The sequence below is a fragment of the Schistocerca gregaria genome, chromosome 2, assembly GCF_023897955.1.
Source record: "Schistocerca gregaria isolate iqSchGreg1 chromosome 2, iqSchGreg1.2, whole genome shotgun sequence".
Classification (NCBI taxonomy): domain Eukaryota; kingdom Metazoa; phylum Arthropoda; class Insecta; order Orthoptera; family Acrididae; genus Schistocerca; species Schistocerca gregaria.
The window spans coordinates 568,719,840-568,746,938 of NC_064921.1; the positions used below are offsets into that span (position 1 = coordinate 568,719,840).

The following is a 27,099-nucleotide window of genomic DNA, read 5'->3' on the forward strand; positions in this document are numbered from 1 at the left end:
CACACACAGGTGAGCGAGCGCGCGCGCGCCCCGCAGGGACCGGCCGCACAGTCCATGACTGCAGCGCTCAAGACCGCTCGCCTAATCCCGGACGGCTCTCCCAACAATCATTTCTTTATCGGTGTCATCACATTTTTCCTGCAGCCATTTCGTCTTATCTACTTGCGCTTCCGATTTATTTCATTCGTAAGCTATTTTTATTTCTGCATTCCTGCGTTTCCCGGAACAATTTTGTACTTCCTCTTTATTTATTAATTGAAGTAGTTCTGTTACCCATGATTTCTTCGCAGTTACCTTCTTGTACCTATGTTCTGTGATGGCCCTTTTTAGAAATATCCATTCCTGTTCAACTGTACTGCCTGCTGAGCTTTTCCTTATTGCTCTATCTATAACCTTAGAGAACTTCAACGGTATCTCGTCATTCCTTAGTACTTCGGTATCCCTATTGTTTGCGTATTGATTCTTCCTGGCTAATCTCAAACTTCAGACTACTCTTCATCGACACTACATTGTCATCTGAGTCTATATCGGCTCCTGGGTACGCCTTACAATCCAGTATCTGATTTCGAAATCAGTCAGACCATGATGTAATCTAACTGAAATGATTCCGTATCAACCAGCCTTTTCCAAGTATACCACCTCCTCTTGTTATTTTTGTAGACAGTATTCGCTATTACTAGCTGAACTTGTTACGGAGCTCAGTCTTTCTCCTCTCTCATTCCTAGTGTAAAGCCTATATTCTTCTGTAACCCTTTCTGCTGCTTCGTTTCTACAACCATGGACCTAGTGCAGCAAAAACGTAATCAACCCGAAGAGCCGCCATGTTTCCATTGATAAACGGTCGAATACCCATGGTGCCGTGCCCACTGCAGTGGTGACTGACGACGTCGTTGGGTCAGCCAACCTTTGAGCACTTAGGGGTGGTCTGCTGCGCATTTCCACGTTCAATGATGTACGATGAACGGTGTGCCCCCAAACACTTGTTCGTGTACCAGCATTGTGCTCCTTAGGCCAATTGCGACCACCATCTACCGTACATTACAGAGCAGACAAGCTTGCCAAACATTTTCTGTAAACGTCCAACCATTTAGCATCTAGTGGTTCTTTCACAGTCCTACCTCTTTCCGCAGATGTTTACGGCAGTAGAACGTGAACACTAGACCAGCTTCGCCGCCTTCGAGATACTCGTTCACAGGCATTACGTAATAATAATCTGCCCTTAGTCTCAATGGATTTCCCCTTTACAGTCCTTATCTTCTCTAGAGTGAGCCCCGTTTTTGTCTGCTCCGCTTACACACTTTTCTTACCACGTCACGTGCCCCCCCGAAACACCACCACACGGCTTCCGAAGTCGCAGTGGCAGTGGTCGTAATGTTTTGGCTTCATCAGTTTATGCTTGTATGTAACAAGTGACAATGCTAATGTAACTCTACAGTGTTAGAGCTCGTGCATTAATGATATTGACAGACATATGAATATGTGAACAAGTTGAATTCAGACTGCGACTTCAGGTCCTTTGTCCCAATTGCGTGAAGTATGCGCACTGTACTGTTAACATCTTAAAAGCGTTACTTACCGCCGGCGTAGATTAAGCCTTCTTGCGACGTGACACCGAATATGATGGGCACCGGGGTGAACTTGCCGCTGCTCATGATGTCCGCCGGGTCTTCGCTTATGAGTGTGCCTTCAGTGCCCGCCGGCTCCAGCGTCGGCCGGAAAGGGAACATTTCTTGCAACGTCTTGTCCTGCGAACCCACGTTGTTTTTAGGGCGGCGCTGTGGTTCTCATAATGCTCTCAAAATAAGTTTGTTTCGATTTAACTTAACAGACGCTACAAGATAAAATTGCTTTAGACCAATCGTCTCTTTCAGTACCAGCTATTTATAATACTTATATTAACTCTATCAGCTATCATGTGCTCCAAGTTTTCGCTTTTGGTCTGCCTTTTATTGGCAGTGACCTTCTGTGTGGAATAGCTTCCATGAGCTAATCGCACACCATGAGGAATATTCAGCTTACGTTTTGAAATGTTTCGTGAAATATTTTTATTTAATAATTTAAAAGTGAAACCGAGCAGTTTTATATTTTCAATGCTTTGTCTATAATAGGATAAAAAGAAAGTAATTTTATTAAAAGGTGATTAAACGTTAATTTCGCAATTTTTGAGAAAATTAAAAATGTTCTGGTTTGATTTGTTTTGCATTTATAATCATCCTCTCCTTTTTCTTAAATGACATTTGTCTCTAAAAGATTTTGATTGCAATGAGTATTGGGAGTACTGTTAGCAAATGAAAACAATGACGAACCTTTCTCGACAAGCGGTAAATTACAGCAAGCAGTGCAGCGCTTCTCTCTTTTAGCTTATTATGTCGCAACAGCGCTGTCAGTGACAGCTATGCCGACACAGAACAAAACAAAAAATAAGACTGTACTTATTACATATAGCCTGTTCAACATTTTAACAATGAAGTCATAATAATGACAACATATCTTTTCAGTAGAACGTAGCTCAAGAGAAAGCAGGCAGTCGTTATTATGACAACGACAATAATCTTGTGTGCGCGTGCGCGCCGCTTGAGATGGAACTCTATTTTAGTTGCAAGTAATACATTTGTGGCTGTCATATTGACATTCAAACCAGTTTACAATACAGTGTGCGTCTTTATTTGTGTAGGAGTAATTATTACTTACGAGAAATCCCGTAAACTCTTTCTCTGTTACGTTATTAACAGGCAGAAAGTCGGAGGCCGTCTATGATAGTAACATGTTGGTTAGAGATATATTTTGTACATAATATTTAACCTTCAGTCACAGTGTTTTTTATTTTTTAATTACCGTTCAAAGCATTTCAGAACGACAGCTACAGTTTCAAGGAATGTATAGAAGTAATGGGCGCTACAACTGCTTTCTTTGTTATTTAGACCAGAATGTCACATGAGAAATCACATGAAGCTGTGCACCTGTATGTCTAGACAAATCAATGTCAGCAACAGTAACTATACATTTGGGTATGAACTAATATGAATTCAGGGTGATTTGATTGCTTTCCAAAAATAAAAGTAGGTAGAACTCAGTCTGCAGATGCGTGCGGGAGAAACGGTTATCTTAGTTTCTGTGGATGGAAAATCTCACATTGAAGTCGTGACTCATTTTGTTTACTGCATTAAATCTATTCTGTTATCGCTATCGGCATGTCGTAAGCCTATCACTCGCACTGGAGCCAAGTTCTTTAACAGAAACACATTCGTGGAGCATTGAAGAGCAGAAATGAAAAGTTTTGGATCTGAGCGGTCGAGTTTAGTTGAGGCAATCAGGATTTGTAGGAAAACTAAATGTGAAACTAAACTATACGACAAGGCAGCGGGGGGGAGAGAGAGGAGCAATATTAATTTGTAATACAGAGGGGGGAAAAAGAGTAATAAGAAGTTTTTGAGGAGGTAGTGAGCAGGCTGAAAGTGGCTGAAGTGGTTAATCAATTGCATGTGCATGTCAAGAAATATTAATTGTTCTACACGTAATTTCGCTTAATTTGTCTGGCTTTTTGTAGGGCAAAAAGTTAGTTATCCCTAGAGAAACCTTTACAAGCACCCGTTAGTACTCCGTAAATCGGCCCCTGGACTTTTTATCTTCTAGGATGGCTGCAAGCACACTATCTACATCTAATAGATTATTTCCAGAATAAGATTTTCACTCTGCAGCGGAGTGTGCGCTGATATGAAACTTCCTGGTAATTTAAAACTGTGTGCCGGACTGAGACTCGAACTCGGGACCTTTGCCTTTCGCGGGCAAGTGCTCTACAAACTTTTTGTTTTGTTTTCTGTATTTTTGTTGTGTATTTGATCAGAGGTCTTCTGCGCCCCGCTGGTAATATGTTGAGTCACGTCTTCTCGAAATTGATGTGTTCCATAGAATTGTTCAGGAATGTTCATTGGTCCAAACAGGAAACCACCTCTCTTGGCTTAACACATTCCAGCTGCGAGGAGGCTCGTGGAAACCACTCCCAAGGAAGTTCGAGAAAAATTGCCTATATTTTGGGTGTCGGACAACGACATAATGACGGTCGTTGAGGTATGTCCAAAAATGGAGTACAGAGTCTACAGTTTGTCCAAATAGGTAGTGAATTGCATGTCCGCGAATCCAATTCACAGCATTGGTCTTTGTCCGAGGAAAATAGTCACGTACCGGAATAATGAAAGGGGAGTAATCCGATCCGGAATGTCCCGCGTTAGGGAAGCCACAATACGACGAACCAAGTGCCAAACCTCCGCCGCCGATCCGCAAAAAAAACCGATGTTCATCATTGTCTGGCACTCCACACGTGGAGCATCGAGGTGATTGGGCGAGGTGGATACGATGAAGGCGAAATTGGTTGATTTGCATACCATTGACAGTTAGGTACAGACAGATTGAACATTCGTGTCAAGGTAACAGGTGAACACCGCGCGCCATACATTACGCCAGTCAACCTGGGGAACTTTTGTTCAATCGGGTTATGTGGACGACCTAATTGGAGGACATTCTATACTGCCTTTGTCTTGAGTAAAAGCTCTCTTGGTAAGGTGAGGCGTAGATAACTGAGTTCAAGAAAAAAGTACCGTATGTAATGGAACTGGGCCGGAACATCCGAGATCACTGGGGCTGACAGTGAGACCGGCGAATATGCCGACAGGAGGGGACCAGTGAGGGTCGTTAGGCAATGTGTCCATACTGTCATCTTGGAGCTGACAAATAGGGCGCGAGCTCTATCCGGCAATTGAAACAGAGCTATCCCACCTCGTTCACGGAGAAGAGTAAGGGTTGCATAGTTAACTTAGAACAACAGCCCAGAGCTGACGAAAGATGCCATCGCTGCCAACATGTGACGTGCCACAGTAAGCGGGAAAGGGTAGAACTTGTGCTACATGGGGAACTCTGGATGCGATATATAGCTCGTTGGAGAATATCTAGGGATCGAAGGCAATGGTCCATAAGACCTGCTCTGATCATTAAAAGGAGGCGTCGGCAGTTGATGCTGGCTGAACGCCGGAGATCAGATGAATAATCTATTCCCAAACAGCGAATGGTATCAACGCTGGTGAGAGGTGTAACACTCCACGGGAAGTCCCGTGCCAATGAACATAACTTCTGACTTACGTACGTTTAAAGAGCTACCCGACGCCTCACCGTAAGTCGCTACCCACATCAAAACAGCTTGAACCTCGTCGGCAGTATGTAAACAGATGACTACATCGTCAGCATAGGCCGTGCAACAGAATCGGCAGCTATCTATGGACAACCCTACCAAACGTTGTCTTTGTCCACATAGCAAGAATTCCATGGAAAAGGCGTACAAAATTGCTGATAGAGGGCAACCTTGACGTACGAATCTACCTATTTTTATAGTGAGTCTGCCTTTGTACATAATCCTGGACGTGGCACCCCGTAGAAGGCGCATCACTACCGTGATAACGGCGACTGGGAAACCCATATGGTGGAAAACGGCCGTAAGGAACGAATGGTCAACCCTATCAAAAGCTTGACTAAAGTCCAAAGACGCAAGTGCCCCAGAGAGGCGTTGTGCATGGGTAACGGCGATCATATCCCTGTAGCGACGTAAGGCCGTGCGGATATTATTATCCCCTCCCAAAGATGCTTGGTCTGGCGACAACACATTGGGCAACGTTTTTAAGTCGTGCCGCCAAAAGGCGAGTGAAGATTTTCATATCACTGTTAAAGAGGGTGAGGGGCCGATAATCACAGATATTGTTGCCAGCATGCGGTTTATGTACAGGAATAATAATTCCTTCCATGAAAGCGTCCGGCACAGGTACTTCTGGAGACATCAGTTCCCAACAGATGGAGGTGAAGGTGGACTAACAAACCACGGAAGGTGCGGTAAAATTCGAGGGGAAGATCGTGGGGTCCTGAGGAGCGATTGATGGTTCCTGCCCGGATCGCATCGCATCGCCGACTTCGTTATCAGTCACCTCTGACATCAAGTCAATCGCCGCATCTCCTGGGATACCACCGAAGTTGAGCTGTGTGACTTCCTCTATCAACTCTGGGGAATTTGGGATTGCGGCTTATAGTTGCTGGTAGTGGGCGTGAAGCACGTTCCCTATTGCAGACTGGGTTACGTAGCGACGCCCTTCTTGATCTGTTAAGACGTGAATAAATTTTCGGCGTCGATTTTGTCGTTCTCGGATGATATGGTACATCGACGGATGTTCATGAGACATGCGATCAGCAGTACGAGATCGTATTATGGCTGCTTCCAAATGCCTTCGCATAAGATTGGAGATTTGGGCCTTAGCATGGTTCATCCTTGGATGGCGCTCAGGGGAGGCTGGCATCGTGGAGCGTTCTCGCAGGATCCTGTAGTGAAAGTCCATAGTGCTCTTCCTCCAGGCGACAGCATCTTTGCCATACCGGATTAGAGTTTTTCGTAGAGCAGGTTTTGCACACTGGATCCACCAGGATATGGTAGACGGATACGTGGGTCGGCGTCGATTACATGTGATCCAAGTGCCTTCTATTAGAAGTCGAGAGTAAGGTGAATGAAGAAGTGCCGTGTTCAGTTACCATAAACCACGTCCGTGCTATACTGCCTGTCTTGTGAGAACAAAATCACAGAAGTAAGTCTCATGATCTGAGAAAGCAACAGGCCAGATTTCAGCCTGTCGAGTGTGTTGAATTATGGATCGCGAGATGTAGATGCGATCCAGTCGGCTAGAGGAGTGCGCAGTGTAGTACGTAAAGCCCAAACGATCACCGTGAACATGTCTCCACATGTCGACAAATTGTAGCCGCGTGACGACTGTTTCCAGAGCTGCGCATGGTGAGTGACGCGGCAATTGATCCGGAGGTCGCTGGGTTCAGTTGAAGTCTCCACCCATGACCCAGTCATCGTGTGGTCCCATAAGAAGGGTTGTAACTTGATTCGCGAAAAAGACATTGCGTTCACGACGGTAGCCGCAGCCCGACGGCACATAAATGTTGACGATGCGTACACCAAAGAGAGTAAGAGCCATACCTCTGCCGTTGGGGAGGTATAGGACATCTTCGGCAGGAAGACCTTCGCGTAAGATGATTGCAACACCACTACCGGAGTCCGAAGCGGGAGAAAGATGCACCGTGAAGCCACGTGGTGGTGAAAAATCTGCGACATGCACTTCCTGATAAAGCGCAATATGTATGTCCGCATCATAAATCATATCGCGGAGCAGCGCTAGTTTGTGGGGAGCACAAATGGTCGCGAGGTTAATCGTTGGGACACGATAATGGTGGTGTTGGAGTCCCACAGGCACAGGTGGGGCTTCTTCAGGAGCGAGAGGTCGTCGATCTTGCCGGTCCGCTGAAGAGGCTGCTATTGTGAAGAGATGCGGGCGCGGGCGCAACCGATGGGGGCGTCCCATCATCAGCACCGTCCACCCCAGTCCCTTCGATCTTCACGTCGTCTGCCCAGCAGACATACTGCGGTAGGGCATCGGCTGTGCACATCATCAACGTGGAGAGGAGACGTAGTTTTCGTCTCATCGGATAGGCTCTCTTCAACGTCGGCCTGTGGGTGGTGGTCGTTGCCAGTGGTCGCCCGTGGCGGGTCTTTCGCATCAGACTTTTGGTCATCAAAGAGCGGTTTGCCGTCCATCTTCGGGTCTGCATCCCTAGTATCCATACGTAGAATGGATTCATCCGGGGGTGTACGGCTACGTTTCTCTCTTTCGCATTGACCCTTGTTTTCGAACATGTCGTTCAGAGTTTGATTGCGGATGGCTTTCGTCTGACTCCGGACCAGTCTGAAGGAAAGCAGAAGTAGGTACCACTCCCGGAACAACGTCCATCTCAGTAGCATTTTCAGTCACATTACTGCGGAGATTCGGCAGGGCAGGTCAGGATCTAGCGTCTGTGGCATCTCAGAAGGAATCTCAGTAGCGGTTGCATCTGCCTGATCAGACGACGTCAACGAAGCAGGAAGATCCTGTGGAGAGGTGCTACCTACCTTGGCATATGTGACAGGGGTCTGAGTGATCACCGCTGGGGTCGCTTCTTCTCAGACCGGCGTCTGGATCAGGCGGCATCGCATGCAGGCGGATCTGACGTAGCCTTGTCCACGACCCGCACATGTTCGGGGTTGGCCATCTTACATGACAATGGCTGGCACCCCGCCAATTGTCAAGTATATGTTTTTTCAGTTCAATTTTGCCCTGACGCACACCATTAAGGACGTGGTAGGTCGTGAAGGTTTGCCATTTTTCCTCTACGTAACCGATGACGTTACCGTATGGTTGGAACGCAGAGACAGCATCGTCCTTCGGCACTTCAGAAGGTAGTTCAAACATAATAATCGTGCGTAGACCGTACTCTGCGAGTTGAAGTGTTACAGCTCCGACGTGACCATCAGAGTATTTGAAGTTAAGTCCATCGGCATGGCGGCGAATAACATCTTCACACACCACGGTGTTTGTCTTTTTAATATAAACGACACGACTCATGATCGAAAAATGGATTCCGATAACGTGGTTACGATCTAAAAGAACTTCTTCACGTATGAACGTTTCAACTTTATGTCCACGAGGTCGCGCATGTTCAGCTGGGAAGGAAACTTTAAGGGTCGCACTGCGGTAAGCGCTCGACATGTTGTTCACGGTGGACAGACAAAACCCTTAAAGCTACGACGCGGAAGTAAACAACGCCTGCAGCGGAGCACTGGCCGGCGGTTGGGGCCGTCCGCACGCTGCCACGGCCGAGAGCCGACTGTCCAAGTGAGCTACCCAAGCACGACTCACGACCCGTCCTCACAGCTTTACTTCTGCCAGTACCTCGTCTCCTACCTTCCAGCTCAGTTAGTGGAACACTTGCCCGCGAAAGGCAAAGGTCTCGAGTTCGAGTTTCGGTCCAGCCCACAGTTTTAATCTGCCAGGAAGTTTCTAATAGAATACTTCACACTGGTTTTTCTTTGCTTATTACAATCTAAAAGCAGTTGGGAAGTGATACCAAAAGGCTGTACAGTTACGTCGCATCTAGGTTAACCTCGCTGAGGTTTCCTTCACATGATTCCACCGAACTGTAGGGCTGCTGATGTCATTTTACTCACTGTTCCCGGAGATTCCAACGATTTCCTTTGATGTGCAAGTAGCGTGATTCTGCGTACCAATAGACACATGATACTTTGGGGCCGTGTTCAGGAAACCAGTCACATACTCTTGCAGCCAGATGAACTTTTGTGTTGTATTTACGCGTCTGTGTGAGCAATGGCCTCTTGCGAGGTGACCGACTCCCACTGTTCAGCATACCGTTCCTGTCGCGATGTTCTAACAGGTTTGGAATGGACCTCCAATCACAGCCTGCAGCTATTCGTGTCGTGTTTTGAGGCTATTTTGATTTACTATGGAGTGGTACGCACCTTCTGTCCCTCTCAGTGAGACCTTAGGTCTACATCTACACGTAGACTGATATTATGAAAAACACACGGAAGTGCTGACAAGGGTTCAAACAACCTTCGTAATATTTCTCTATTATTCCACTCTCGAACGCGAGCCGAAAAAACGAATCCCTATGTCTTTCCGCGCGAGCTCCGATTTCCCTACTTTTATTATGATGACCGTTTCTTCCTATGGAGGTTGGAATCAATAAAATTTCGCATTTGGAGGGAAAAAAATCTGGAGATTCAAACTTCGTGAGAAGATCCCACGGCAACGAGGAACGCCTTTCCTTTAGTGTTGTCCACCCCAAATCGTGTCATGTCCGTGACACTTTCTCCCCTATTTCCTGTTAATACAAAACGTGCAGCCTTTCTTTGTACTTTCTCGATGTTTTCCGTTAATTCTATCTGATAAGGATCCCAAACCCTGCAGCAGTACTCCAAAAGAAGACGGACAAACGTAGTGTAGGCAGTGTATTGCCTCTTCTTAGTGCTCTGTCAATAAAACGCAGACTTTGGTTCGCCTTCTCCACAACATTTTCTATGTGCTTTTTCTATTGAAGTTGTTCGTAACTGTAATTCCTAGGTATTCTGACGTGTTTCACATCGAATGTGTTACACCACTGCTTGTAGTCATATTGAACAATCCGCTGCTAAACACCAGGGAACGCAGCGACTTCACGCAACGTATGGCCGTCTGCATGGCCAAATACGATTGCAGTTTCAGATGTTTTGTCAATTCCGGACATTTACCTATGTTTATGTACCAGATCCGCTTGAAATACAAATTTCTCTCATCGCTTCTCCCTTGTGCTCCAAGAGAGGCAGTTCGCGCGTGGTTGACCGCATGACTCGATCCCTGCGCCATTTGCAAAGGCTTGAAGATTCAGCTGCGACTGTGCACTAGGGTGACCAGTTTTTCTCCGCTGAGTTATCAGAACACCTCGGGTCGAAATCAAAACAGTATTGTCACAACAGCCTGCGAAAGCGAGAGCAAACTGGGTTTATTGGGGTTCCAATGCTTGCCTAGTAAACGATGTTTACGTTTACGTATTTTAATTGTCTGTGTCACTAAATATAATCCATGGACATTGCCTGTCTGCACTGAAAGTAGTGATAATTTGTATTAGGTACTAGGCACAAAGTGAGAGCTCTTAACACTCACCCCTACGTATTTCTTCAGTCTTCATTCACCTTACTAAATTACCCTACTGCCCATTAAAATTGCTACACCACGAAGATGGACGTGCTACACACTTGACATTTAACCGACAGGAAGAAGATGCTGTGACATGCAAATGATTAGCTTTTCAGAGCATTCACACACGGTTGTCGCCGATGGTGACAACAACGTGCTGACAAGAGGAAAGTTTCCAACCGATTTCTCATACACGAACTGCAGTTGACCGCCGTTCCCTGGTGAAACGTCGTTGTGATGCCTCGTGTAAGGAGGAGAAATGTGTACTATCACGTTTCCCTTGACGCTGCATCACAGACAGGAGCGCCTGCGATGGTGTATTCAACGACGCACCTGGGTACACGCATGGCAAAACTTAATTTTTTCGGAAGAATCCAGGTTCTGTTTACAGCATCACTGATGGTCGCATCCGTGTTTGGCGACATTGCGATCAACTCACATTGGAAGCGTACCTTCGTCATCGCCATACTGGCGTATTACGCGGCGTGATCGTATGAGGTGCCATCGGTTACACGTCTCGGTCACCTCTTGTTCGCACTGACGGCAATTTGAACAGTGGGCGTTACATTTCAGATGCGTTACGATCCGTGGCTCTACCCTTTATTCGGTCCCTGCGAAACCCTACATTTCAGCAGGATAATGCACGACCACATGTTGCAAGTCCTGTACGGGCCTTTCTGGTTACAGAAATTGTTCGACTGCTGCCCTGGCTACCACATTCTCCCGATCTCTCACCTGATCAATGGTGGCCGAGGAACTGGCTCGTCACAATATGCCAGTCGCTACTCTTGAACTGTGGTATCGTGTTGAAGCTACTTGGGCACCTGTAGCTGTACACGCCATCCAAGCTCTGGTTGACTTAATGCCCAGGCGCATCAAGGCCGTTATTACGGCCAGAGGTGGTTTCTCATGATCTATGCACCCAAATTGTACGAAAATGTAATCTCATGTCCGTTCAAGTATAATATATTCCTCCAATTAATACCCGTTTATGATCTGCATTTCTTCTTGGTGTAGCAATTTTAATGGCCGGTAGTGTACATTGGATTGCCTTAATCTGCGACCAATAATCTTCACTGAAAAATGGTGGAAGCTAACCACCGAACTAATTAAGATAATTTAGTACATTGTTGAAACAGCCTCTACAGGCTTTGTGGGCAGTCCGCCTGCGTAGAGATACCGGGATCTTGTCCCTGTTACTAACGGCCGCACTCACCTTCTGGGAGCGACAGTGCATCATCTCCTCGACCAGCTTCCTGGCGGGGACCTCCTTCATGAAGGCCAGCAGCTCCTCTGAGGAGGCGCCCTGCTTCAGCCCCAGGTGGTGCGCCAGCCGGAACGTACGCTCCGCCACCGGCGCGTCTAGGCTGCCTCGTGACGCCACCGAGCTCTGGCAGATGGCGCGGTGAAACAGGCCTGCAAAGTGTTCCGTGTAGCGTCCGTCACAAGCTCCTGACTCTGCGGTCTGAGCCACAGTACTCAGCAGTGCAAACAGGTATTCAGAACTAATCCGGGTCTGCTTACAATAAGTAGAGCCAAATGAAAGGGTTGCATCCATCGCAGATTCAGAAAATATCGTTCTTTATTTCATCATTCATACGACAGGCGATCTCCGGTTGTTTCCATATTTCTATATTCCCAAAATGTTTTTCAAACAGTACCTCACAGTTGCTTCTAAGCAGATTAGCTACCTGTGGAGTATCGTCTCAGCTATGCGACTGGATCCGTAATTTCCTTTTGGAAAAGTCAAAGCTGACAGATTTGGTGACACGAGTCCTGCCCGACATTCCCCAAGGAAGTGCTATGCGACCTGCGCTGCTGTTAATTTATATAAAGTATGTAGGAGACCATCTGAGGAGACTTTGCAAATCATGCTGTCGTTTACCGTCTAGAAGTCACCAGAAGGTCATAACGAAGTACACAATGATTTAGACATGATCATGGTGGAATAAGAGGCACCTGACTTGGCATTGAGGTCCGCCATACGAGTACTAAAAATTTTCCGTTGAACCATTCAAATTTAGAGGCTGTAGATTCGACTGAAGGCTACGGATAAGCACTTAAATCGGAAACATCACATAAAATACAGTGTGAATTATTTTTGAACATATTATACGAAAACTGTCTTGAGGAGCTAAATCGACAGCCAACGCGTAATGGAAATATTTTAGATCTGGTAGCCACGAACAGACCAGACTTCGTCGACGGTGTCAGTGTTGAGACAGGGATTAGTGATCATGATGTTGTCATTACGACTATGGTTGCGAAAGTTAAAAAGTCGGTCAAGAAGGCTAGGAGAGTATTCTAACTAGAAAGAGCAGAGCAGCAGTTGTTAACATCCCACGTAGTAAATGAATCTGCTTAATTTACCTCCTGTACGATGGACGCGGAAGAATTATGGGCAAATTTTAAACACATTGTAAATCCCGCATTGGAGAAGTATGAACCGAAAAAGTGGATTACGGACAGAGAAGACCCAACGTGGTTTTAACAGCGCAATTCGGAGAATGCTCAAGAAGCAAAGACAGTTGCACTCGCGGTACAAGAAAGATCGGGAGAATGAGGACAGGGAAAAGTTAGATATTCGTGATTCTGTAAAAAGAGCGATGCGCGAAGCATACAACCACTACCACCATCATACCTTAGCAAAAGATCTTGCTGAAAACTCAAGGAAATTCTGGTTGGGTTGTTTGGGGAAGGAGACCAGACAGCGAGGTCATCGGTCTCATCGGATTAGGGAAGGACGGAGAAGGACTTCGGTCGTGCCCTTTCTAAGGAACCATGCCGGCATTTGCCAGGAGCGATTTAGGGAAATCACGGAAAACCTAAATCACGATGGCCGGACGCGGGATTGAACCGTCGTCCTCCCGAATGCGAGTCCAGTGGGGTAACCACTGCGCCACCTCGCTCGGTGAAATTCTGGTCTTACGTAAAATCGGTAAGTGGGTCGAAGGCTTCCATCCAGTCACTCACTGATCAGTCTAGCCTGGCAACAGAAGACAGCAAAACGAAAGCTGAAATTTTAAATTTAGCATTTGTGAAATCTTTCACGCAGGACGATCTTACAAACATACCGCCGTTCGAGGGTCGTACAGATTCCCGTATGGAGGACATAGTTATAGACATCCCTGAGGTTATGAAGCAGGCGAATGGGTTGACCATCAATAAATCGACAGGTCCCGATCGGATTCCAATTCGGTTTTACAGAGAGTACTCTACTGCACTGGCTCCTTTCTTAGCTTCCTTTTATCGCGAATCTGTTGCCCAACGTAAAGTCCCGAGCCACTGGAAAACAGCGCAGGTGACGCCTGTATATAAGAAGGGTAGAAGGACGGATCCTCAAAATGACAGACCAATATCCTTAACATCGGTTTGTTACACGATTCTCCAACAAATTCTCTTTTCGAATATAATGGATTTCCTGGAGACAGAAGTTGCTGTCCATGCATCAGCACGGCTTTAGAAACCATCGCTACTGCGAAACGCAACTCGCCCTTTTTTCACATGATATCTTGCGAACCATGTAAGAAGGGTATCAGATGGATGCCATATTCCTTGACTTCCGGAAAGCGTTTGACTCGGTGCCTCACTGCATACTCCTAACTAAGGTACGAGCTTATGAGATTAGTTCCCAAATATGTGAGTGGCTCGAAGACTTCGTAAGTAATAGAACTCAGTACGTTGTCCTGGAGCGCCCCAGGGAAGTTTGGTAGGTCCGCTGTTTTCTATCTACATAAACGATCTTTTGTAAAGGGTGGATAGCAATGTGCGGCTGTTTGCTGATGATGCTCTGGTGTATGGGAAGGTACCGTCGTTGAGTGATTCTAGGAGGATACAAGATGACTGACAGGATTTGTGATAGGTGTAAACAATGGCAGCTAACACTCTCTCTCTCTCTCTCTCTCTCTCTCTCTCTCTCTCTCTCTCTCTCTCTCTCTCTCTGAAAAAGAATCCCGTAATGTTGAATACTCCATTAGTAGTGTAGCGTTCGACAGAGTCACGTCGATTAAATATTTGGGTGTAGCATTGCAGAGCGATATGAAGTGGGACAAGCATGTAATGGCACTTGTGGGAAAGGCGCATAGTCGTCTTCGGTTCATTGGTAGAATTTTGGGAAGATGTGGTTTATCTGTAAAGTAGACCGCTTATAAAACACTAATACGACCTATTCTTGAGTACTGCTCGAGAGTTTAGGATACAATCAGGTCGGATTGAGGGAGGACAGAGGCAATTTAGAGGTAGGCTGCTAGATTTGTTACTGGTAGGTTTGATCATCACGCGAGTGTTACGGAAATGCTTCAAGAATTCGGGTGGGAGTCTCTGGAGGAAAGGAGGCGTTCTTTTCGTGAATCGCTTCTGAGGAAATTTAGAGAAACAGCATTTGAGGCTGACTGCAGTAAAATTTTACTGCCGTCAACTTACATTTCGCGGAAAGACCACAAAAGTAAGAGATTAGGGCTTGTACAGAGGCATATAGGCAGTCATCTTTCCCTCGTTCTGTTCGGGAGTGTAACAGGGAGAGAATACTCTAGTTATGGTACGCGGTACCCTCCGCCACGCACCGTATGGTGGATTGCGGATTATGTATATAGATGTAGCGCAACGACTGTGTTTTATTGTAACACTTAGAAGATACAACAAACCAACGGAACACACTGTCTACACTACGCTCGTCCGTCCACTCCTAAAGCATTTCTATGCAGTATTGGATCCTTGCCAGATGAGACTCATGGAGGACATCTAAGTTTCACAGAGAAGGGCAGACCGTTCGCGGGTTGAGGCGGGAGTCGTCATAATAAATGTGTGTCCAACTTCCCCCTTCCGACTGTCATTTGTTTTCTCTGTCCTATAGATGGGGGATGACCATGGTGATTAAAATAAGAAAAATCAGTGCGTGCACGCGTATTTCTTCTTCCTACGTGCTACTAAAGAATGAAAGAGTAAAGAACTTGGAAGTGGTGCTATGTACCCTCTGCAAACACGTGTGACAGTTGCTGAGTAATAACGTTGATGTAGTTTAAAATTTTCCGTCAGTCCAACTGAAGCATCATTGGAAGTACTACATATATGAGGGTTGGAATTTAAATAGTGCACTGGGTGTTGTGTGATGTCCTTAGGTTAGTTAGGTTCAAGTAGTTCTAAGTTCTGGGGGACTGATGACCATAGCTGTTAAGTCCTATAGTGCTCAGAGCCATTTGAACCTTTTTTTTTAAATAGTGCCAACTGCTGTTTACTCACAACCAATACAAAAGAGTTACATGTTTGCACCTGTTACTGTCCTTCGACGTAGTCACCAGCTTTGTGTAGAACCCGTTTCCAGCGATGTGGAAGTCTTAGTACACCGTTCGTAGAGCCTGTTCGGTTGGTGGTGCGAATGAAACGATCTACTGCCTATCAAATCTCTCTAAGAGTTCTCAATCGAATGTCACGAAATGGCTCCATCTTCGGAATAAAATCAAAGTCACAAGGCGTATGGTGGATGGTACAGTACTTCCCAGTCCCATCGACCGAACAGAGCAGGCACAGCTTGCCCTGTATGCGCCCGCACATTGTCGTGCAAATTGATGGGTGGGTCGCGCAGAAAGTGTCGCCGCTTCTTTCGAAAAGCTGGTCGCAGGTGATGCTCCAAAAACGAACAGTAATATGACTTAAGTCCTTGTAACTTTGATTTAATTCAGAAGTTGAAGTAAGTACTTCTTGGCATTCGCTACAGAACTGTTCTAGAGATTCGACAGGCAGTAGACCGCTCCATTCGCACCCTCAACAGAACAAACACTGCTAACGGTATACTACGCCTTCCGCAGCGCTGGCACCGCCTTCTGCACAACGCTCGTGACTACTTTGAAGGACAATGACATGTGCAAACATGTAACTCTTTTGTATCAGTTGTGAATAAATAGTTGCCACTATTAAAGTTACAACACCCGTACATCGCAATCTGATTATGATCACTGAAGAAAAGACGAATTCGTCAGAATCAGACAAACTTAAAGGCAGAGCTAATTACAGTATCGCATTAGACATATGCCAAGATTAACGAAAAATTCTCCGGTAGATCCAAAACTGAAATCTTTGGGGCATAAATTATATTCTTAGCTAACAAACGAAATAGCACTCTCTTTACTGGCCATGGCTCCTCGTTAAGTGAAGATTAGGCTAACGTCCTATCAAGGACGATATCCTTAGAGGCCTGTCACAAGCTGGGTTCGCGAAAGATAGGAAAGGAAACCAGTCGTTCCTTTCCTCAGCGCACGCTTTGCAGGGCATAGACCAGCAGAAAGAATCAGAGGAAAACATGAATAGGCTGTAACTGACAGCCTGTCAGCACAATGTTAAAAGAAAACTTCACCGGTCTGGTAAGCTGAGTAAAACGAGTGAAACCTGAAGGTGGTGTCACGCTGGCCAGACGTCATCCACTGTGCGCACAGCAAAAACTATCTGCGTGGCACCCATGACAGGAAAGCCGCCGGCAACCTGGGGCTGCATCTGACAGGATCATGTCCTGGCTCCAGGAATTCACGTCTCTATTCCTAACACCTCATATAATTGTAACTGAACTGCTCTGTAATACAACGTAAGCTGTCGAAGTTCGTGCGTAGTGATGGGACATGGGGTTCGATAAGAAGTAGCAGCAGAAAGTCGAAGTACCCCTTGCCATTCGGCCGGATGGAGTGATCATGGTTTAAAACGTAAAATCTTGTCAGTGGCCGGTTTAGGTACTAGGTGACAGGCTTTTGTAGAAAAACGATATTCATAAATATACTCGGTTCTTGTTGAGGATACAGGTTAGTTATAGATTAAATGTAAGTGAATAAACGAATACAAGATTAAGTCGACGATACAAGAATGTGCAAAAGATTTAGTATCCGAACTGATCAGTATCTTGTAATGAGTTAAATTGACATTCTCACTAAATGTAAGCAGTAGAAACATTTTACCACACAAAAGCAAGAGGAGGTTACAAGTATATTCATTTCAGGATGAAAGTATCAATAGCGTACATCAGAATTCATCAAGAAAGGATTAGAATAGGTAGCTGCTCGGGGCAGTATTGAAGCCGATTTGCACAGATATTCAAAAAGCAATAAATGAAGTTGAAAACGATGGGTTAAGATGATATTTTTTATCACTGAAGGAGTGGATTACGAATTTTCTCAAGAAAAATTGAGCAAGCATTACAAGAAAAAAAAGCGTCTAAAAACATCTCAAAGCATACCTGTAATAAAACAAATCTATAAAGACAAAGTATTACACAACAGAATATCGAAAACAGCCCTTCAGCAAGCTCCTGATAGATACATCATTGACACAGAACAAGATACTCATGGCCATCAGTAGATAGCATGTAAGGCTTTAAAAGATTAAACTGAATAGAAAAAGATACAATTCATTTGAGCAATATTACGAAAGTTCTATGGATTATTTATTATAAAAATCTATGGTGTGACCCTAAGATGGAAGAGAATACAGAAAAAAGATCTAAAAATAGAAGTAAAAGTCCTGAATGACATAAGAACCCACAGCAGTTTTGAAAACCACAAAAAACAAAAAAGAAAGGCAACAGGTTTATATGGCATCAATACGGAATCAAATATGGAGGGTTGTCTCTACACCTCATATTGTTACAGCTGTTTAAGAAGTGGTGCGTGCAAAATGATATACCAAAAAATTGGAAGAAGAGAAAAGTATCTATTTAGAAGAAATGAGAAAAATGTGTGAAAACTACGAAGGGAGAAGAATAGTTGACAGCATTTAAGCTCTATGCAAGAATTTTAAGCACAAGGCTAAAAAATTGCAGAGTATTTGCTAGTAGAGGAATAAAACGGATATAGAAAGGAATTATCAACAACTAATTCAGTTGGATGAAAATTTTGTTGAAACTTATATCATTTTGTACACAGAGTGCAGATTAAGCGAAGCATCAGGAAGAAGAGGAGAAACTCAAATGCAGCTTCACGGGATGGAGGGTATATGAAATTATTTCAGAGATTACAGAATCGAATCATATTTACAAAGAACTTGGCAGTATCAGCTCACACATCTCTATGACGTTGCAACCCTTCTGACCGGAATGCATGCGCTGATTTGGTTGGGAAAGGTGTCAAAGACGTTGTCTCCTCTTCTGAGGCGTTCTGTCCCACAGCTGTTGTGATTCGTGCTTGATATCCGGGATACTGGCGCTGCGACAGAGGTGATGTCCCATCTCGAACCACACATGTTGTGCTGGGACAGTTCTGGTGATATTGTGGTCATGGGAGCAGCTCACCATCACATGTACAGTTGACATATACATGTACCATCTGTGAATGAGCAGTGTCCAGTTGAAAAACTAAACTTCAATATTGTCACTACTCTCACATGAGATGTTACGTATGAGTCCACAGAATGTCCGCGAAGTAGCTGTTCTGTTGTCAGAGTTCCCTTAAGCGCCGCCAGAGGCGACCTGAGGTAATACTCAATGGTTGTTCATACGAGAAAGCCACGAGAAACACTGTTGTGCAGCTTCAGGACATCGGCAGAGACATCTCTCCAGGTTGCCGTCATGCTCACCAACGATGGTCATTCGCAGTGGTACAGAATCGCGATTCATCACTGAATACAATGCTACGCCATTCATCAGCAGTCTGTGCTCCCCAGTCATGCCGATAACAGCAACCTAAGCTTGGGATGCTAATTCCCGTGTCCAGCTGCTGGAGTATCTAACGAATTGAGGGGTAACTCAAAACGTTGCTTAGAGCCCACTGATTTTGCTTGGATGGCAGGCGAAGATGTGAAGCGGTTCGATGTTCATAGTATGGCGCTCCTTTGATCTAGTGGTCATACATTGTCGACAGGGACCCTGATGACAAGGATGTCTTCTCTAACGTTCCCATGCAATCCACCATTGGAACACTAACTCATCCGCATGTCCCAAAAATATGGATATTGCAAGTAGGAGAGCTACAAACTTTCTAATTACAATTGGACCTCCTACGCAGTCACTGACCTTGAAATAATGACGTTATCGAAAGTCTTGAAGGTTCCATACAACAAAGAAGACAGTTAATGTCTGAATACATGGTATCACAACAGATCTCTCCCGTCTAGCACTCCCCATTCTCCTTCCCGTATTTTACCAGCCATTAAATTAGAGCATTATGGCAGGTCGCAAACTACATAGTGAATGGCTGTTTTGCGTAAATGATCAGTAGAATATTGGACTGTGATTGAGAGACAAAAATGTGTGTTTGGTCAGAATCTCTGACTGGCCAAGGAATGTGGCTTTAGAAGAAGACCAAATATGCTGCCAAATGAAGTAAACAATGATTAGGTGTATGTTTTAATGGTTGGTAAAATATTGGACTGTGGTTGGTGAAAAAGCGAGGAGAGGGGTAAAGATAGGGGCATGATTATTTAGGTGAAAATATAAAACTTCAGTAAATGAAGCAGGCGAGGAGGAGTACAGACGTCTGAAAAATGAGATCGACAGGAATTGCAAAATGGATACCTAAGGATGGATGGAGGACAAATATAAAATTGAAGAAGCATGTATCAGTCCAGGTAAGACAGATACACCCTAAAGAAAAATTAAAGAGACCTTTGTAGAAAAGAGAACCACCTGTATGAATATCGAAAGCTTAGATAGGAACCCAGTTTTAAGCAAAGAAGGGAAAGCAACCAGGTGGAAGGAGCATATAGAGGCTCTGTAAGAGGCAATGTACTTGACAATATTATAAAAATGGAAGAGGATGGAGATGATGATGCAATGGGAGATAATATACAGCGTGAAGAGTTTCACAGAGCAGTGACATACCTAAGTCGAAACAAGGCTCCGGGAATAGACAACATTCCATTAGAACTACTGATGCCCTCACAAAACTACCGTCTGCTGAGCAAGATGCATGAGACAGGCAAAGTAATTTCAGACTTTAAGAGTACAGTAATTCCAATCCCAGACAAAGCAGGTGTTGACAGGTGTGAAAACTATCGAACTATCAGTTTAATAACTCACGGTGGCAAAATTCTTTAGAAACGAATGTAAAATCTCGTAAAAGCCGACCTCGGGAAAGGTCAGTTACGATTCCGCAGAAACTCAAACACGCGAGGCAATACTGAACCTACGACTTATCTTAGAAGAAAGGTTAACGAGGGCAAACCTACGTTTCTAGCATTTGCAGACATAAAAAACGCTTTTGACCATGTTGACTGGAACCCTCTCAAATTCTGAAGGTGGCAGGATTGAACTATATTGGGCGAAATGCTATTTACAATTTGTACCGAAACCAGATGGCAGTTATAAGTGTCGAGGGGCATGAAAGGGAAGCAGTGGTGGAAAAGGGAGTGAGACACGGTTGTAGCCTATTCCCGATGTTATTTAACCTGTATATTGAGGAAGCAGTAAAGGAAAAGGAAGAAAAAATTTGAGTAGGAATTCAAATGCATGGAGAAGAAATAAAAACTTTAATATTTTCCAACGACAACGTAATTCTCTCAGACAGCAAAAGTCCTGTGAGAGCAGTTGAACGGAATGGACAGTGTCTTTAAAGGAGGATATAAGATGACTATCAACAAAAACAAAATGAGGATAATGGAATTTAGTCAAGAGAATTACGTTAGGAAATGAGTCCCTTAATGCAGGAAATGAGTTTTGCTATTGTGAAGATGATGCTCGAAGGAGAGAGGATATAAAGTATGGACTGGCTATAACGAGAGAAGAGCTTCAGGAAGTCTTTTCTGAAAGTAGCTGTATGAAGTGTGTCCATGTATGGAAGTTCAACATGGATAATAAACAATGTAGGCAAGAAGAGAATATAACCTTTCGAAATGTGTTGCTATGGAAGAATGCTGAGGGTTAGATGGTAGTAACTAACAACATGGTACTGATAATTAAGGAGAAGAGGAATTTGTGGCACAACTTGACCAAAAGAAGAGAGCTATTGGTAGGGCACATTCTGAGGCATCATCAACGACTCACCAATTTCGTACTGGAGGTAAGGGTAGAGGGTAAAAATCGCAGAGAGACCAAGAAATAAATACACTAAGCAGATTCAGAACGTTGTAGGTTTCAGTAGTTATTTGTAGATGCAGACGCTTGCACAGGATAGAGTAGCATTCTGAACTGTATAAAAGCAATTTCTGGACTGGAAACAACAACAATGAATCTGCATCTACAGGAAAACAATTCTTCTGAGTGCTTCAACTTTTTTGACTGCGAATGTTGGTGAAAATCATGGCCCTGCCAAAAGCTGGACACTTTCTCCCACACACTTAATATCAATCTCTCTCTCTCTCTCTCTCTCTCTCTCTCTCTCTCTCTCTCTCTCTCTCTCTAGAGAGAGAGAGAGAGAGAGAGAGAGAGAGAGAGATGGATCAGTTTGAAGTTATAAATTATTCGCTAAAAGAATTGACACCACTGTTTTTCATTTGAGAATTGCTAGAACCGCGGAAAAGAGTAAAACCAAGTCAACCACCAATTGTCTGTTTCGAAACATGTTCCAGCTGCAGCAAGGTCCCGACATACTGGGTTAATGTGGACCCAGTCGGCAGAGATATTCCATAAACACGGATGATCCTAAATATATTTTAAATTTCTGTTTGGTGAAACATGGTACACGTCACTTTTAAAGGGCCACATAATCACTTAAGCATTACCCACTGGAAACTGGCATCTTATCACAAAATTGCACTTAAAACACAGCGCATTTTCTGTCATTTTTCTAAGTAGAATTACGAAAACTAATCATCCAATTTTTCTTTGTTGTAGTTTTCCGATAGTCTTTTCCGACGGTTCTCATTTTCCGGAGCATGATCAAAGGAATTTTACCCATCACGCAGATCAGCGTATTTCACGCGCTTTATGTGTGTGATAATGGCGTTTTCGATTGCCTTGTCTTTCTTCCCCTAGAGAACACACTTTGTCCGCCATATCCGCATCACTGCACTGCTAAAGTCTTAGTTAACAGGCATCGCTGTTCCACTACACGTCATCCACTCAGGAATTTATTTGAGCACCTCGTTTTACTGCGGGTCTCAAAGATTCCTCCTTGATAAAATTAACTTATTTACGTCGCAAACACTTATTTAATATCCGAAACAAAGAAGCGGCTTTCTGAGGTAGTTACCACAAATAGAGAACCACTCCCGTTCGAGGCTAAATAATGTTTGTTCATAGCATCCTAGGAGTGCGCTAGATATTCTTACATTGGCCAAGAGAGAGGGGTGAAATGAGATACGTATAACCTTTGAGGGCAGATCTTTGGATCACCGTTAGTTGCTTTAAGTGCTTCGCATTTGACTAATGTATTACCTATCGAGAGAGGCTAAGTCCGCGGAAATAACAAGAACCACCTAGAGACAAGACAGCGACGAGAAACAGATCTAGTAGCATTCTTCAGTGATCCTTATCGCTATTTGAGAGCATTATCAGGAATAATCATTTAGCTAAAGCAACGCATGAGACTCCAGACCTAGAATCACCACTACAACGAATTGGCTGTGCAACGCCACTCCGATGGAAGGCGTCCAGACTCAGCATGTGTGACCGGACGACCGACTTCCAGCGTCTTCGAAATGCCGTTTCCCCAAGACGGACACTGCCGACAACATGTGGTTGTCGTGTCGGGGTTGACTGAAGTCCAGTGCTAACTGATATTAAAACATAGCTTCCATTTATACTTAATGTGGGTGTTCAGAAACATTGTATCAGGATATCATCTCTTAACGGAGTTCAGAAACACATTGTCACATGACAGAATTTCTTGTAAACGTCTTGAAGGACAGACACTTTTTACTAACAGGCAACAATATTTTTTCCTCAGTTTTAAGTAAAAGGCAACGTAATCGCTGTCGAGAAAAACAAAATCAAAACATCAAAGTAATTTAAATAACAGTGTTCGACACAATCAGAGCACCATTTTTAAATCTGTAATAAAGGACAGCTATAGGTTCACAGGAAATTACGGAGGGGGTTACCGTGAAAGTGTGATACGGAAGCGTCGACGCTGGCTGGCTAATATGTAGCGGCCCGTACGTTGGCCGTTTTAAATTCTAATAACGAAGTATTGTAAGTAATGTACATCACCTGATGTGGACAATTTCGATGCTGCTTGTTCCACATATCCTGGAGAGTGACACCAGAGCTGTATTTCTGCACCGAAATATCCTCGTGGTTCGGGTACGACATGGAAAACGGTTTTACAATGTCCCACTGCTTATATTGTTCGACGAACTGTGGACAAGAAACTGATGATGCGTAGTGTAATATGCATCCTGTGACAATTTTCTCGCAGATACAGTGTAGTGCCGTACAATACAATATCTAGTTCCACTGGATTGTACCTTGTTGTATTGTTTAACAAACGGAAGGCCATCAGCGTCTTGTCACGAGTCAGCCTACGAAATACACTGGAATCTCTATTATCCGGCCTTTCCTCGGACATAAGGCTGCTGAATTACTGAATGTCCGGAATTTATTTGAAACACAAACCATATACTTTCTTAAATCCACAGATACATTCATTCTCATAGAAAACTTAGTTCTCGAGTGTGTGCATATACAGGACGATCACTTACAATGAAATAAGTTCCTAAAATCGTGTATAATACAATGTCCTGTAAAAATTTTGCCACACTGGTATGTCTTTGTACCTTGCGAGTTATCTTCAATTTATTTCTTTACTCGCATATTTTATCTACTTACGTCGTCTAGGTATGACTGGACCCTGGATGTTGCCATAGTTGCAAGACAGGAACTTTAATTTTTATTTAGTTACGTGACAATAGACGAACATTTAACGAGAGCCGTCACATGTATGACTTCTGGTTCCGGACACTGGTCACATGCACGTCTTTAAGTGGACGACAACAGCACATGTGTATGTAGATGCATACAGGTCGGGGTACCAGAGCAGCATACATGTGATAGGACAAATTCAGTTACGAAAGTACGAAGAACATTGATAAGTGATCAGAAGGTTGATGTTCCTCCCTGCTTACTCGACGCAATTAATAAATTAAACTTCGTCGTTGATAATAATTGTGCTCATTCTGTACGCTGGTTGAGCAGTATAGCAGCTAGATGAACGTCGTTTTTTGTTCAACACGACTCAAAGTATAACGATCTTCTGAATATTTCTTACTATGTTGTCTCAACCTTATGAATATTTTTCGTTTACTTTCCTTGACATTTAGAGCGTAAACACCACCTTACATTTGGTTTTTATATTTTTTGCCTATGAAGTATATTTTGCGCACATAAATTGTTCAGTGGCTATGTCAGACTGTGTACTCATTATCAGTAACTCTGAAATATTTTCTTGGTCTATGGCTGTGTTTAAAACATGCTAGGAAACCTGTACAGTTAGTCCTCTTGTCTGAGGAATAAAGTGTCTCCTTACTTGATTTCGCGCAGCATCGGCCAAAAAGTATTTGCTGATAATGATTAGACATTCTGATCCGATATAGCCACTGAAAAATAAATGTAAGCACTGACTTAAATAATGTTGACAGAACGAAAGGTGTCACTAATGCTCTGAGTCATTAATATGGAATCTACGGACATGTTTTGCTGACTATGCATCTGAGGCTGTTGGGACTCACTCCCGTCGTTCTTACTACTTACGCCAAATAATTTCTTATGATTTTATTGTTTCAAATACATTCAGCTATGCAATTGTCTTCAGAGGTTACATGGTGTACAGTAGATCCGAACGGAACACCGATCCATAATACTGATACTGGCCATTCTACAATTTAATATTTCCCATTCAGCTTAAGTGCAGCTAATTGACGACAAAACTTGTACTGAAGAGAAAGGAACAATGAAAATGAAGTTTGTTGGGAAGCGCTATAGCACCATAATAATGCAAAATCGGCATAACCGGATAAGCTGAAGTGGAACTGGATGTGATCACCAGGCAAATACGTGATAGCTCGGTGTCCAGAATTAATGCGTCATTATGTTTTATGTATAAGATAATAGTAATAGTGGAAACATCGTCAAGTACACGATTAATAAGGCTACAGAACCCCTTTATCGTGCCACATAGCTGTACTTCAGCACAAAGTGGATGTATCCAGCTCTCTGAAGCGTTCGCATACTAAATTTGTCCCATTGGTCATGCATGACATCTATCTCCGCATTCAGCTCCATCGCCCATGATGGGAAAATAAGTTTACACACAGTCCACTGGTCTAGAGACTTAAAAGCAGTCGATGATACACTAAACTCTCACTAATCGAGTCCTTAATAGTCCAGCCTCTCAGTGAACTGCCATCTATCCTGCGCTGCTGCTGCTACGGTCGCGGGTTCGAATCCTGCCTCGGGCATGGATGTATGTGACGTCCTTAGGTTAGTTAGGTTTAAATAGTTCTAAGTCTAGGGGACTCATGACATCAGAAGTAAAGTCCCATAGTGCTCAGAGCCTTTTTTTTTTATCCTGCCTCCAGTAGGTAGAGCACAAGTGACGCACACGTCAATGAATTATCGTGTTCATCAATGTCGCCCGTTAATTAAAATGTTAGAGGAGTAGAAGCTAATGAATAAGTCGCTAAGTGGATGAATGAGGAAATCTGCGAAACAGACCAAATTTTAACAAATAAAGAAATAATCAAAAGCGGGCAAAAAGGTTATGGTAAAAGCGATGGAGAGGACGTACAAGGTGATAGCATGATGATTTCTCACACTGGTTGTGCTGTATCTGTAGATATCTTTCTGGAGTATATTATGTAACGACCAGATATATGAAGTACTTATGTAATGCTTGTAAAGCAGTTGCGTGCCGGCGTCGCATGTAGCCACTGAGACTATTGAAACTTCTGCGCCTTATTCATAGTGCGTGATCCTGTTACTTATTCATTGGAAATCTAATCCTAAAATATACTGTTGTGTTTATGGTCTTTGAAACACCTAGGACGTAAGGCAAGTACACGATGGAAAATGCAATAATGACACCCGCAGTGACACGAAGCAGTGAGCCAGATCGCTCTTACCTTTGGCCATTGGTGATAGGACGTGCAGATGACAGGCCCTGCTGCCAGCGCTCTCGCCGAATATCGTGATGTTGTCGGTGTCTCCACCGAAGACAGAAATATTTTCCTTGACCCAGCGGAGGGCCATAACTTGATCTTTGAGTCCCATGTTGCCGGTGACAACCGAATCACCCGTGCTCATGAAACCTGCATATAAAAGCAAAGCGTTACGTGGACAAAAAATCAATATAAAATGAGTCTAAACTTAGGACTGGGCTTGAGTACACAAGATGAGTCCCACTATTGAGCTGAAGCAGCTCCAATGCAACTGAGGGCTACCTTGCCCTTTTCTGACTTAAATAAACCTGAACGAAATAGAAGAGTCCCTTTCATTAGTGTCACGTAGGTCACGGGGTGAAACTGCAAAGGAATTTCGAAGTCAGTACATCGTCCTGCTGTTTCTGTAGTAAGTTTCACTGCAAACGTTGAAAGTTTTGTTGGAAAACCTTTAGTTTTTGCCATATCTTGATACAAAAAACAGCTTCGTATGTTT

The 27,099-nt window shown here is 44.0% G+C and overlaps 1 protein-coding gene across 1 annotated transcript in view; it reads right to left on the minus strand.

Annotated features, from left to right (window-relative positions):
* LOC126332857 (esterase E4-like) overlaps nucleotides 1-27,099 on the minus strand; it is an 82,447-nt gene that overhangs the window by 32,333 nt on the left and 23,015 nt on the right. Inside the window, exons 4-6 of the mRNA XM_049996688.1 lie at nucleotides 26,568-26,753; nucleotides 11,815-12,014; nucleotides 1,577-1,745 (exon numbers count right to left, since the gene is read on the minus strand). Of these exons, the coding sequence (XP_049852645.1) occupies nucleotides 1,577-1,745; nucleotides 11,815-12,014; nucleotides 26,568-26,753 (555 nt within the window). The remainder of the gene's footprint in view (nucleotides 1-1,576; nucleotides 1,746-11,814; nucleotides 12,015-26,567; nucleotides 26,754-27,099) is intronic.